Source organism: Hippopotamus amphibius, chromosome 14 (assembly GCF_030028045.1).
Source record: "Hippopotamus amphibius kiboko isolate mHipAmp2 chromosome 14, mHipAmp2.hap2, whole genome shotgun sequence".
NCBI classification, from domain to species: Eukaryota; Metazoa; Chordata; class Mammalia; order Artiodactyla; family Hippopotamidae; genus Hippopotamus; species Hippopotamus amphibius.
This window is the reverse complement of record NC_080199.1, coordinates 16,029,455-16,042,061: the sequence shown is the minus strand read 5'-3', so window position 1 is coordinate 16,042,061 and position 12,607 is coordinate 16,029,455. Positions and strand designations below refer to the sequence as shown.

General features: G+C 42.0%; 1 protein-coding gene across 1 annotated transcript in view; it reads left to right on the top strand.

The window, feature by feature from the left end:
- Positions 1-12,607, top strand: part of LOC130835549 (ATP-binding cassette sub-family C member 4-like) — a 194,155-nt gene that overhangs the window by 38,416 nt on the left and 143,132 nt on the right. Inside the window, exons 9-11 of the mRNA XM_057707187.1 lie at positions 193-294; positions 3,126-3,215; positions 4,856-5,047. Coding sequence (XP_057563170.1) covers positions 193-294; positions 3,126-3,215; positions 4,856-5,047 — 384 coding nt within the window. The remainder of the gene's footprint in view (positions 1-192; positions 295-3,125; positions 3,216-4,855; positions 5,048-12,607) is intronic.

The window sequence follows — 12,607 nt, the reverse complement described above, 5'->3', positions numbered from 1 at the left end:
TATATGTTGTAATAATATTATTTTTCTATGTATTATTTAGTGTGTTCTGATGTGAACCAACACTTTCAGTACAGTTGGCAAAACGCTATGTAGGCTGTATAAAATTTTTTTATTGCAAATTCCAGGAAGCAATTATTTTCGTTTGTGCTTTGTTCCTGCCGTTTAAGCAATCTGTTTTTCCTTTTTCTGTAGAACTTCCTATTACTTGATGAGATATCACAGCACAGCCCTCAGCTGCCATCAGCTGGTGAAAGGATAGTGGACGTGCAAGATTTCACTGCTTTTTGGGATAAGGTAACAAGTCCTCCATTCCAAGATCTTGACTGCTAACAGACAACTGAAGACATAGATTTATTGGATAATTTTGAGATTTTACACGTGTTGTAAAATATGACTTGCTCATGTAAAGAAAGTGTGAAAGAATGCTGAAAGAATTTTTATAAAAATTCTCAGAATCAGGATTAAGGTTTGCAGCTAATGGGGATTAAGTATAAAATCAGCCTAAGACATTTGATATGTTGCTCTCTGTCTCATTTTCAAGAAAGTGTTCAAAGTGTTAGCACATTTTGAACTTAAAGTACATACATTTGTGATGTTAGAATTTACAGGACTGGACAGACAGAATGCTGCACTGTGGAAAGGGTTAACTAACAAATGCACAGCCAGTTGGTAAAGACAAGAGGCTTCGGGGAATCAGGGTACCTTTTTTGCCTTGGTGTTCTCAGAGCTAGTGGGGGTGGGAGCAGCTTCCTGCCATTGCTGGTCTCTGGGTTGTCTCAAGCATCTATTCTGCGCTTTCTGCATCCCCGCCTCCCCCTGCTCCTTTCATCATCCACGTAACTAATTCCCTGCATGGAATTCCCTCTCCTGTGGTGTGGATTCAGTTTTCCTGTCTAATCCACACTTACTACATATGGAGTGGAGCCATGGGTATTCACACGGATCTGTGCTGAGAGGCAGGGTGGAGACTCCCCCATCCTAAGCTTCTGGATGATTCTGGCTACTTCGGGGGCAGCCAGGGGCAGGGAGGAGGCAGCAGGAGGGCATAGGAAGCCCCAGTGACTCCCCATTGACGGGCTGCACTGTGTGGCAAGCTGACAGGGAGAACTGGAGGTTTTCCAATACTTGGTCTATTTATGACTTTCAGGCAAATGGAGTAAACAATGGGGTCTGCTCTCAAAAAGTTGTCAATATTGCACACTCAGTGCAGCCCTTTTACCGACAACTAAAACACTCCCCCTGCCCCCTGCTTCCATGGTTCTCTGTGCACATCCTCCCATATCAGTGTGGATTAGTCAGGAAAACCAAACCCACACCACAGCAGAGGGAATTCCATGCAGGGAGTTAGTTGTGTAGACGATGAAAGGAGGGCATGGAAGCAGAAAGGGCAGAATGGTGGTGCTTGAGACAACCCAGAGGTCAGCAATGGCAGGAAGCTGCTCCCACCCCCAGGGCTGGAGGGACTCAGGTAGGAGGTGTCTCCACCAGAGGGTCCACTGTCTGGAGCAGAGCCTAGGAGCCCGACTGCTGTCAGAGTGGGGACCACAGAGCAAGTGTCTGTACTCTGTAGACTCCTCCTGCCTTTCATGCCTGTGACTCTGTGGTGCCACCTGCATCCTGTTCACCTGCTTCTGACTCAGTGCCTGCCGTCTCCACCACGAAAATGATAGTATGTCCTCAAATATATAAAACCACATCCCTGTGCCTTTCGCACATGGAAACTCACACAAGATGCCTGATCTAACCTGACAGTTTCTCCTACCTTAATACAGTAGATTTACCTCCTGGTGGGTATTTCTCATCATAATACCCTTGAAGCATTTATGGAAAGCACCATTAAAATTCCATGAGAAAGACCACTCTGTGTGAATGCTAGCATATAGTTTGTGAGACCCATTTCCCAATTTCTTCTGTACCACACTCTGCAGCATTTTAAAATGAGCTATTTTGTTCTTCTTTCAAGAACTTAATAACATGTTCTCAGACTTTTGTGCAACTTGCATTGTAGTACAGAACACGCTTTTCTGTTGTCCTGGCCTTGCCTATGGAAGGCTGTGCCCAATCCCGGGGTCATTGTTAATTAGGGGCTGTCAGGGTAGGTCGGGGGTGAGCGAGCCCTCAGGAGGGGGAGGGGCACAGACCCTGGGGGTTTTGGGGAGAAGCTGAGTCTGAAGGAAGGGTGTGCTGGGTTTGGAGGTAGGAGGTAGACATGAGCTCTGTGACCTGCTCCACTAGACAGCCAGGTGGGCGGGTGGGGGAAGGTCTCAGGGACCCAGGTCTCATTCATGAAATGATAGGACTTGGTCTCAATCTTTAAGCTTTAAAATGAATGGCCCTGTGGGAGCCTCTAGATCCACGGGGCAGGGATTTCGAACTGTGTGTGGCACAGAGTGGGGGCTCAGCTGAGGACCCTTGTTCAATCAGCGTCCCCGGAGCCTGGATAACCCGGAGGGGAGGGGACCCAGTACCAGGAACTGACACGTGCTGCCCCCTTCTGGTCACCACAGAGCAGTGCCTGCTCCTAAAGCCTGAACAAGGAAAAGAATTAATTTACCAAGAGTAACTTTATCATATAAAGTGTCCCTTTGCTTGCTGAACAGTCCTGAGGTTCCTTCTTTATCCAATGAAAATGGAGAGATTAGCGGAGATTTCAAATTATTAAAGAGCCAGGCATGCCAGGTACTTATGCTGCCACCTTGTGGAGATGAATGAGATAGTTTAAACCAAGGGTCGAGATGCAAACTTATAAATGATTAAAACCCTCCCATACTGAATAATTTATCAAATACATTATTTTAATAATCTAGTGTGTATCATTCAGTTTGAGTTTCAAGCAGGTGCCTTGTCATTTCTACTCCTTAAATTCTGTGGGTGTCTAGAGCTGTGTCTTTGTGGAAATCTGGTAAAAGAAGGAGCCTTTGTAAAGGCAACTAAAGCAGTTTCAATCCCCCAGAGAGATACAATTGGATGAAAAGGCCTCCAGGACACAGTATCCTAAAATAGGAAGGAGAAACATGTGGATTATGTTAGCATATCAATGACTATGATGTTATTTTCTCTACTTTCTGATGTAATTTGTGTTACTTTATTGAAATGGTTACATTTTTATGAACTTTAATTTGTAGGCGTCAAATACCCCAACCCTACAAGGCCTTTCCTTTACTGTCAGACCTGGTAAACTGTTAGCTGTGATCGGACCTGTGGGGGCAGGAAAGGTAAGTTATGATGCCTTTTGGCAGCTGGATGCAATGCCGCAGCCCCAGCTAAATTCTCAGAGTTGAGCCCAGAGCTGTGTGTAACACAGTTTGAACTGGGTGTTTCTAGAACAGCGTTTCTCTAAGTGTGCTCCATGGAACATTCGTTTTGCAAGAACGTTTCGTGGCCAAATAAATCTGGATAAATGCACATTGAGTTTTTCTACTTCGTGCTTCACGTTGCACAGTTGGGAACTGCTTGTCAGGAATTTGGACTTCTCAGTGAAGGAAATGATTCATGTGACAGCTGTTCAGGATGGACTGAGACAATGGGGACTTCTTTTTGTCACAGTGGCCCCTCCAGGAAGTCTGGAGGTTGTAAAGGCTCTTCCAGGAAGCTTTGAGCATTTCCTCACGTGACTTGACTTGGTCCCGTCAGTGCACGTGTAGTGAGTGTGCAGCCACGTGCTGGAGCTAAAGACACAGATGTGAGCAGGACCCCTACGCCCCTGCCTCCAGAGGCAACCAGGGTCCGGGGCGAGACAGATACGCAGGCAGGTTATTTCAGCCCAGGGTGGTGAGCGCTCTGATGTGTGGACACAGACACGCCACGTCTGTGTGTTGTTAAGGATTTGAAGGACATGTGCACGTGCACTTAGTCTCCTGTATTCTGTACAAAAAAATACAGAGACCTAAATGTGGGATGTATACATGAGAGGGTGATGATTTCCTCTGATGGACTTTTGCCCTTGAGACACAACTCAATTCAGGGTTCTTTTAATCATCTTTGGATATATTCTTCAAATATAGCTTTTTTATAATTTTTTTTTTTAATTTTTAAGTTTTTGGTGCACCACACAGCTTGTGGGATCTTAGTTCCCTGACTAGGGATTGAACCCAGGTCCTGGGCAGTTAAATCTCAGAGTCCAAACCACCAGACTGCCAGGGAATTCCCCACACATAGTTTTTTAAAAATTTTATTTTATTTTATTTTTTTGGCTGTGTCAGGTATCAGATGCAGCAAAGTAGGATCTTTTGTTGTAGCACATGGGCATCTCTCTAGTTGTGGCGCATGGGCTCTGTAGTTTGCAGCACACAATCTCTCTCATTGAGGTGCGCGAGCTCAGTAGTTGTGGTGCAAAGGCTTGGTTGCCCTGTAGCAATGTGGGATCTTAGTTCTCTGATCAGGGATTGAACTGGTGTCCCCTACATTGGAAGGCAAATTCTTTACCACTGGACCACCAGGGAAGTCCCCTCCACACACAGCTTTTTAAGAACAAGTATTTGTCAAGTAAGGATACCCAGATTTGGAACAATTGCATTAAACATCAGATGCATGAAATACACATCCTGCTGGGCTGCTCTGTTAAGGATGTTAACATTCTTAATTAGTCCTGGGTAAGGATAACACTTCTTTTGGGGAAACTTGGGCAGAGTCGATTGTTTATACTATTAATATTCCTTATCAGGCATTAGTTTACATTGACCAATAGTGTTATTTTCCATTTTTTTCTCCCCTCTGCCGGGTCTCTACTTTATCCTTTTCTAAAGGAAAGAGTTCTATCTTTTATCAAGCGCCCAGGGTGGGGACGGCTGTGCTGCGGGGCGTGTTCTGTCCTGAGTGCTGCCTGTTCACGTGTGTTTGTTGCCTTCTGTTTCAGTCGTCCCTGCTAAGTGCTGTGCTGGGGGAGCTGCCCCCGAGCCAGGGGCTGGTCAGCGTGCACGGGAGGATCGCGTATGTTTCTCAGCAGCCCTGGGTGTTTTCAGGAACTGTGCGGAGTAATATTTTATTTGGGAAGAAATATGAAAAAGAACAATATGAAAAAGTAATCAAGGCTTGTGCTTTGGAAGAGGTGAGTAATGACTTCTGAGTTGCATATACTCGAATTTCAAATAATAATAATGCTGGTTTAAACTACAAGGTTTGTTGAAAGTTTTTTTTTTTTTAATTTGAAAGATCTTTGATTGTTGCTTAATATTTTAAGCTGGTCTCCTGGGTAAATACACAGGCGTATACGCTGCTGTTTCAATCCTGATGTGATAACAACACTCACAGAATGTCTGTTTTGGGGGGAGTTATTTAATTCTGTCAAGTTTCATTTGCTTTTAACTTCTATTTTTAATGGACAATTACAGAAATGTCTAAAAACAGCACAGTGTGATGAGCCCTCCTGCACCCCCCCCCCGCCCCCAGCTCCAACCAGGAGCAGCTGGAGGCCAGTCTGGCTGCGTCTCTCCCCCTGCCCTCTGTCAGCCCCACCCCCAGCCCAGACTGTTCTGCAGCAGATTCTAGACCTCAGATTAGTCCATCTGTAAACATTTCATTCGTTTTCCCTAAAAATAGGAAAGCCTTTGGGAAAAAAACCACCACATTATTTCACCTGAAAAATAACCCAAATTCCTGAATATCATCAACCTTCTAGTCTGTATTGACATGTTGTTAATCATCTCACTGAGAAATCACTCACCATTGGTTTGCATGAGACTCCATGTGAGGTCTGCCCCGTGCACTTGGTTGGTGCCTCCTTAGTCCCTTTCAGTCTATAGGTTTCCCTCTCCTCCTCCTCCACACAGCAGAAAGCAGGCACCAGACCCTCCCACCAGGAAGTCTGCTCAAGACACTGGACCAACCCCACCACAGTGGGCAGACAGCAGAAACATTCCATCCCAAAACTACAAAATGCACTTTCTTCTCAAGTGCACACGAAATATTCTCCAGGATAGATCACATCTTGGGTCACAAATCCAGCCTCAGTAAATTCAAGAAAATTGAAATTGTATCAAGCATCTTCACCAACCACAATGCTATGTTGGGATTTGCATAAAATTAGTGGATAAATGATGAAAACTGAACTTACCTGATAGAAGAATGTAGTTTGGCAAAAAGAAAGAAAAATTTAAATACTGTTAAATAGTATGGTACTCTCTTGGGTTATAAAAATCAGTGAATAATAGCATTAAAGGATGCCCCCTGGGGTTTGTTCAGTGCAGTCTGGACATCTGACTGTTCTTTTATACTGTGAGGAAAAGGCTGGGACAGACTCTGAAACGTCTGGTGCTGAAGCTTCCAAACCCACTTTTTGAGGAAATAGTAATTCTGCTGGAACAACAGCTTGACATCATAGATTGTATCAGGTGAATAGCATTTTAGGATGATGCAGACAAAACAGAATTTCTCATTTAAAGAGCTTCTATTTCCTTCTCCTGAGTTATTGTTAATGGGAGATTGTGCGTTTGAAGAAATGACGTCAAGTTAGGAATGAGCTAGATTTTTATTAAATGGTGTGTAGACTGTATAAGAAAAGAAGGGGGGAAGCAAATGTAAATCAGTGAGAGCAATAGCGCCCATTTATTCAGAGTCCACGTGCAGGTGATTTTTCTGTCTCACAAGGGCACATACACACCCATAAAACGGTTTAGGAGTTAATTCTTTGAGTGTCTTCACTGTTCCCATCCTTATTTTATAGTTGGTAAAACTGAGGCTTGGAGAGATGAAACAGCTCTCCTCAGTGTTTGCAGCTCAAGTTCAGATCCATTTCTGCACGACTCTAGATGCCATGATTTTCCATGGTGCTGTGCTGCCTCTCAACTGAGGAAGTTTGTAAGAAAGAACTTTTAAAAAGCAGATGATGGATGAAGGTGGAAGGTGGGATGTGGAATAAACAGATCTCAGGCATTTCCTCTTTACCTTAATCACGTCCAGCTCCTGATGCCCAGATCAGACTCCAGGGATACAGGCTAGTGTGTGGGTATGTGTTTGCAGAACCTCACATTTCTGGTGAAGCTCAGCCCTGTCTCTCTCCCCCACATTTGAGCATCTCTGGAGAAAAGCAGATGTTGGGCCAGTGGCTGCCATTCACCATTTTCTCTAGGGACTGATGCTTTGCTGCAGCCACATGGGGTGACTGGAGCAGTAACGTGGTCAGTGTTCTGGGGCTTTCCCCACCCTCGGGTGTCCATGCGGCACAGACTCTGGTGGGAAGGGGCCCTGCAGGATTGGGTTGCACAGTGATTCTTCTGTACGTGATGCGATGTCTATAAACATGGACACTTCTGCTGTTCTGCTGCGTGGTCGGGACATGGAGTCAGGGCCCCTCATGTCCATTCCCTCCTTGGCAGGAAGGAGGCGCAGGGCAGAGAAGTAGTGTAGAGCGGCCCCGGCTTCACCACTTGCCCAGTATCACTTTGGGCACATCCTGTTACCTACCTGGGCCTCTGATGTTTCTGCAGTAGAAGGAGGACCTTGAGTCAGAGGGTTTCCAAGAGGTTTTGAAGCTGCTCTGAAATGTCATCTATGACTCTCATTAGCAAGGGGTCAGCTAGGTCTTTATGACACCTGAGAACCACTTAATGAGTAACGAGATCCTCTACTTATCTCCTTATGGAATCCATCTGTCAATGGATGGACATGAGATGGCCACAGATAATAGTGGTGTCCTGCAATTATTTTGGCCTGTAGATACAGAGACTGCATGTGTAGTAGAAAAGTGTTGGCCTTTGGAGAGAAACAGTCCTGGGTAGTAACTCTAGGTATTTCTCTCAGTTTCCTTTCTTGTTAAATGGGGGAGGGGTGGGATTACTGTAAAAGCTACAGGCAATGCCTGTGAAATGCAAACTTGCCAGGGTTTCAGTAAATGGTAGCCATTGTTACTCTTATAGGTCTTCTCTCTACATCCATCCATCCATCCATCCATATAAATATAGTAAAGATTTCTCCTTACAGTTCTCCCTACCCCCGCCTCTCCCAAATCCTGGAGCAAAAAACAGGAAGAAAAAAACGCAACATTTATTGTATTACATACATCAATAACAACTAGATGTATTATACTAGATCTAATTAAACATTTAAGTTCATTGAGCTGAAAACAATTCTGTAGTAAAATAGGGAGATAAGATGTCATCACATTTGGCAACATTGATTCAGGCTGATGACATCAACTCTAAGGCCCAGGAGTCAGAAGGCTTTGGGATGGAGTCTCAGTTTCTCTATTTACTAGGGATGTGATTTTGGCTAATTGTCTGAACTTCACAAGCCTGTTTCTTCACCTGTAAAATGGTGATAATAATACTGTCAACCTCATAAGGTTGTTTTGGGGATGAAATGCACTAGTGATTTTATTTTATTTTGTTTTGTTTTGTTTCGTTTTAATTTATTATTTTTTTTTTGAGGTACACCAAGTTCAATCATCTGCATTTATACACATATCCCCGTATTCCTTCCCTCCCTCGACTGCCCCCCACACTCCCCGTCCCAGTCCTCTAAGGCATCATCCATCATCGAGTTGAACTCCCTTTGTTATACAGCAACTTCCCACTGGCTATTTATTTTACACTTGGTAGTATATATATGTCTATGCTACTCTCTCACTTCGTCTCAGCTTCCCCTTCAGCCCCCGCCCCCCCAAACCTCGACTTCTCCAGTCCATTCTCTGCATCTGCATCCTTGTTCTTGTCTTGTCACTGAGTTCATCAGTACCATTTTTAGATTCCATATATATGTTAGCATACAATATTTGTCTTTCTCTTTCTGACTTACTTCACTCTGTATGACAGACTCTAGGTCTGTCCACCTCATGACATATAGCTCCATCTCATTCCTTTTTATAGCTGAGTAATATTCCATTGTATATATATATATGTCACTTCTTTATCCACTCATTTGTTGATGGGCATTTAGGTTGCTTCCATGTCCTGGTTATTGTAAATACTGCTGCAATAAACATTATGGTACATGTTTCTTTTCGGATTATGGTTTTCTTTGGGTATATGCCCAGGAGTGGGATTACTGGATCATATGGTAGTTCTATTTGTAGTTTATTAAGGAATCTCCAAATTGTTTTCCATAGTGGCTGTACCAACTTACAGTCCCACCAACAGTGCTGGAGAGTTCCCTTTTCTCCACACCCTCTCCCATATTTGTTGTTTCCAGATTTTGTGATGATGGCCATTCTGATCGGTGTGAGGTGATACCTCATTGTGGCTTTGACTTGCATTTCTCTGATGATGAGTGATGTTGAGCATCTTTTCATGTGTGTGTTGGCCATCTGTATGTCTTCTTTGGAGAAATGCCTATTTAGGTCTTCTGCCCATTTGTGGATTGGGTTATTTGCTTTTTTGGTATTAAGCTGCATGAGCTGCTTGTATATTTTGAGGTTAATCCTTTGTCCGTTGTTTCGTTGGCAACTATTTTTTCCCATTCTGAAGGTTGCCTTCTTGTCTTGTTTATGGTTTCTTTTGCTGTGCAAAAGCTTTTAAGTTTCATGAGGTCCCATTTGTTTATTCTTGATTTTATTTCCATTAATCTAGGAGGTGGGTCAAAAAGGATCTTGCTTTGATGTATGTCATAGAGTGTTCTGCCTATGTTTTCCTTGAGGAGTTTTATAGTGTCCGGCCTTACATGTAAGTCTTTAATCCATTTTGAGTTTATTTTTGTGTATGGTGTTAGGAAGTGTTCTGATTTCATTCTTTTACATGTAGCTGTCCAATTTTCCCAGCACCACTTATTGAAGAGGCTGTCTTTTTTCCATTGTATATTCTTGCCTCCTTTGTCAAAGATAAGGTGCCCATATGTGTTTGGGCTTACCTCTGAGTTGTCTATTCTATTCCATTGGTCTTCCTTTCTATTTTTGTGCCAGTACCATACTGTCTTGATCACTATGGCCTTGGAGTATAGTTTGAAGTCAGGAAGCCTGATTCCACCAACTCCATTTTTCCTTCTCAAGATTGCTTTGGCTATTCGGGGTCTTTTGCGTTTCCATACAAATCGTAAGATTTCTTGCTCTAGTTCTGTGAAGAATGCCATTGGTAATTTGATGGGGATTGCACTGAATTTGTAAATGGCTTTGGGTAGTACAGTCATTTTCACAATGTTGATTCTTCCAATCCAGGAACATGGTATGTGCCACCATCTGTTTGTGTCGTCTTTGATTTCTTTCATCAATGTCTTAAAGTTTTCTGCATACAGATCTTTTGCCTCCTTCGGCAGGTTTATTCCTAGGTATTTTATTCTTTTTGTTGCAATGGTGAATGGCAGAGTTTCCTTACTTTCTCTTTCTGCTCTTCCGTTGTTAGTGTATAGGAATGCAAGAGATTTCTGTGCATTAATTTTGTATCCTGCTAATTTAGTAAACTCATCGATTAGTGCTAGCAGTTTTCTGGTAGAGTCTTTAGGGTTTTCTATGTATAATATCATGTCATCTGCAAAGAGTGACAATTTTACTTCTTCTTTTCCAATTTGGATTCCTTTGATTTCTTTTTCTTCTCTGATTGCTGTGGCTAAAACTTCCAAAACGATGTTGAATAATAATGGTGAGAGTGGACACCCTTGTCTTGTTCCTGTTCCTAGAGGGAATTCTTTCAGTTTTTCCCCATTGAGAATGATGTTGGCTTTTGGTTTGTCATATATGGCTTTTATTATGTTGAGGTAATTTCCTTCTATGCCCATTTTCTGGAGAGCTTTTATCATAAATGGATGTTGAACTTTGTCAAAAGCTTTTTCTGCATCTATTGAGATGATCATATGGTTTTTATCCTTCAGTTTTTTGATATGATGTATCACGTTGATTGATTTGCATATATCAAAGAATCCTTGCATCCCAGGGATAAACCCCACTTGATCCTGGTGTATGACTTTTTTAATGTGCAGTTGGATTCTGTTAGCTAGTATTTTGTTGAGGACTTTTGCGTCTATATTCATCAGTGATATTGACCTGTAATTTTCTTTTTTTGTGACATCTTTGCCTGGTTTTGGTATCAGGGTGATGGTGGCCTCGTAGAATGACTTTGGGAGTGTTCCTCCTTCTGCTATATTGTGGAAGAGTTTGAGAAGGATAGGTGTTAACTCTTCTTGAAATGTTTGATAGAATTCGCCCATGAATCCATCTGGCTCAGGGCTTTTGTTTTTTGGGAGATTTTTAATCACTGCCTCAATTTCCATATTTGTGATTGGTCTGTTCATAGTTTCTATTTCTTCCTAGTTCAGTCTTGGAAGATTGTACTTTTCTAAGAATGTATCCATTTCTTCCAGGTTATCCAATTTATTGGCATATAGTTGCTTATAGTAGTCTCTCATGATCCTTTGTATTTCTGTGGTGTCCGTTGTTACTTCTCCTTTTTCATTTCTTATTCTGTTGATTTGCATCTTCTCCCTTTTTTTCCTGATGAATCTGGCTAATAGTTTATCAATTTTGTTATTCTTCTCAAAGAACCAGCTTTTAGTTTTATTAATTTTTGCTATTGCTTCCTTCCTTTCTTTTTCATTTATTTCTGCTCTGATCTTTATGATTTCTTTCCTTCTGCTCACTTTGGGGTTCCTTTGTTCTTCTTTTTCTGGTTGTTTGAGGTGTGAAGTTAGGTTGTTTATTCGATATTTTTCTTGTTTCTAAAGGTAGGACTGTATTGCTATAAACTTCCCTCTTAGAACTGCTTTTGCTGCATCCCATAGGTTTTGGGTTTTTGTGTTTTCATTGTTGTTTGTTTCTCGATATTCTTTGATTTCCTCTTTGATTTCTTTAATGATTTCTTGGTTGTTTAAGAGGGAATTGTTGAGCCTCCATGTGTTTGTATTTTTTGCAGTTTTTTTCCTGCAATTGATATCTAGTCTCATGGCGTTGTGGTCTGAGAAGATGCTTGATATGATTTCAATTTTCTTGAATTTGCTGAGGTTTGATTTGTGACCCAAGATGTGATCTTTCCTGGAAAATATTCCGTGTGCCCTTGAGAAGAAAGTGTATTGTGTCATTTTTGTTGGAATGTCCTATAAATATCAATTAAGTTGAGATGGTCTAATGTGTCATTTAAAGCTTGTGTGTCTTTATTTATTTTCTGTTTGGATGATCTGTCCATTGATGTAAGTGGGGTGTTCAAGTCTCCCACTATTATTGTGTTACTGTCGATGTCCCCTTTTATAGCTGTTAGCATTTGCCTTATGTATTGAGGTGCTCTTATGTTGGGTTCATAGATATTTACCATTGTGATATGTTCTTCTTGGATGGATCCATTGATCATTATGTAGTGTCCTTCCTTGTCTCTTTTAATAGTCTTTACTTTCAAGTCTAATTTGTCTGATATGAGTATTGCTACTCCAGCTTTCTTTTGACTTCCATTTGCATGGAATATCTTTTTCCATCCCTTTCCTTTCAGTCTATATGTGTCCCTTGGTCTGAAGTGGGTTTCTTGTAGGCAGCATATAGAAGGGTCTTGTTTTGTATCCAGTCAGCCAGTCTGTGTCTTTTGGTTGGAGCATTTAATCCATTTACATTTAAGGTGATTATTGACATGTGTGTTTCTATTACCATTTTCTAGTTGTTTTGGGTTTGTATTTGTAGGTGTTTTCCTTTTCTTGTGTTTCCTACTAGAGAAGTTCCTTTAGCACTTGTTGTAAGGCTGGTTTGGTGGTGCTGAATTCTCTTAAC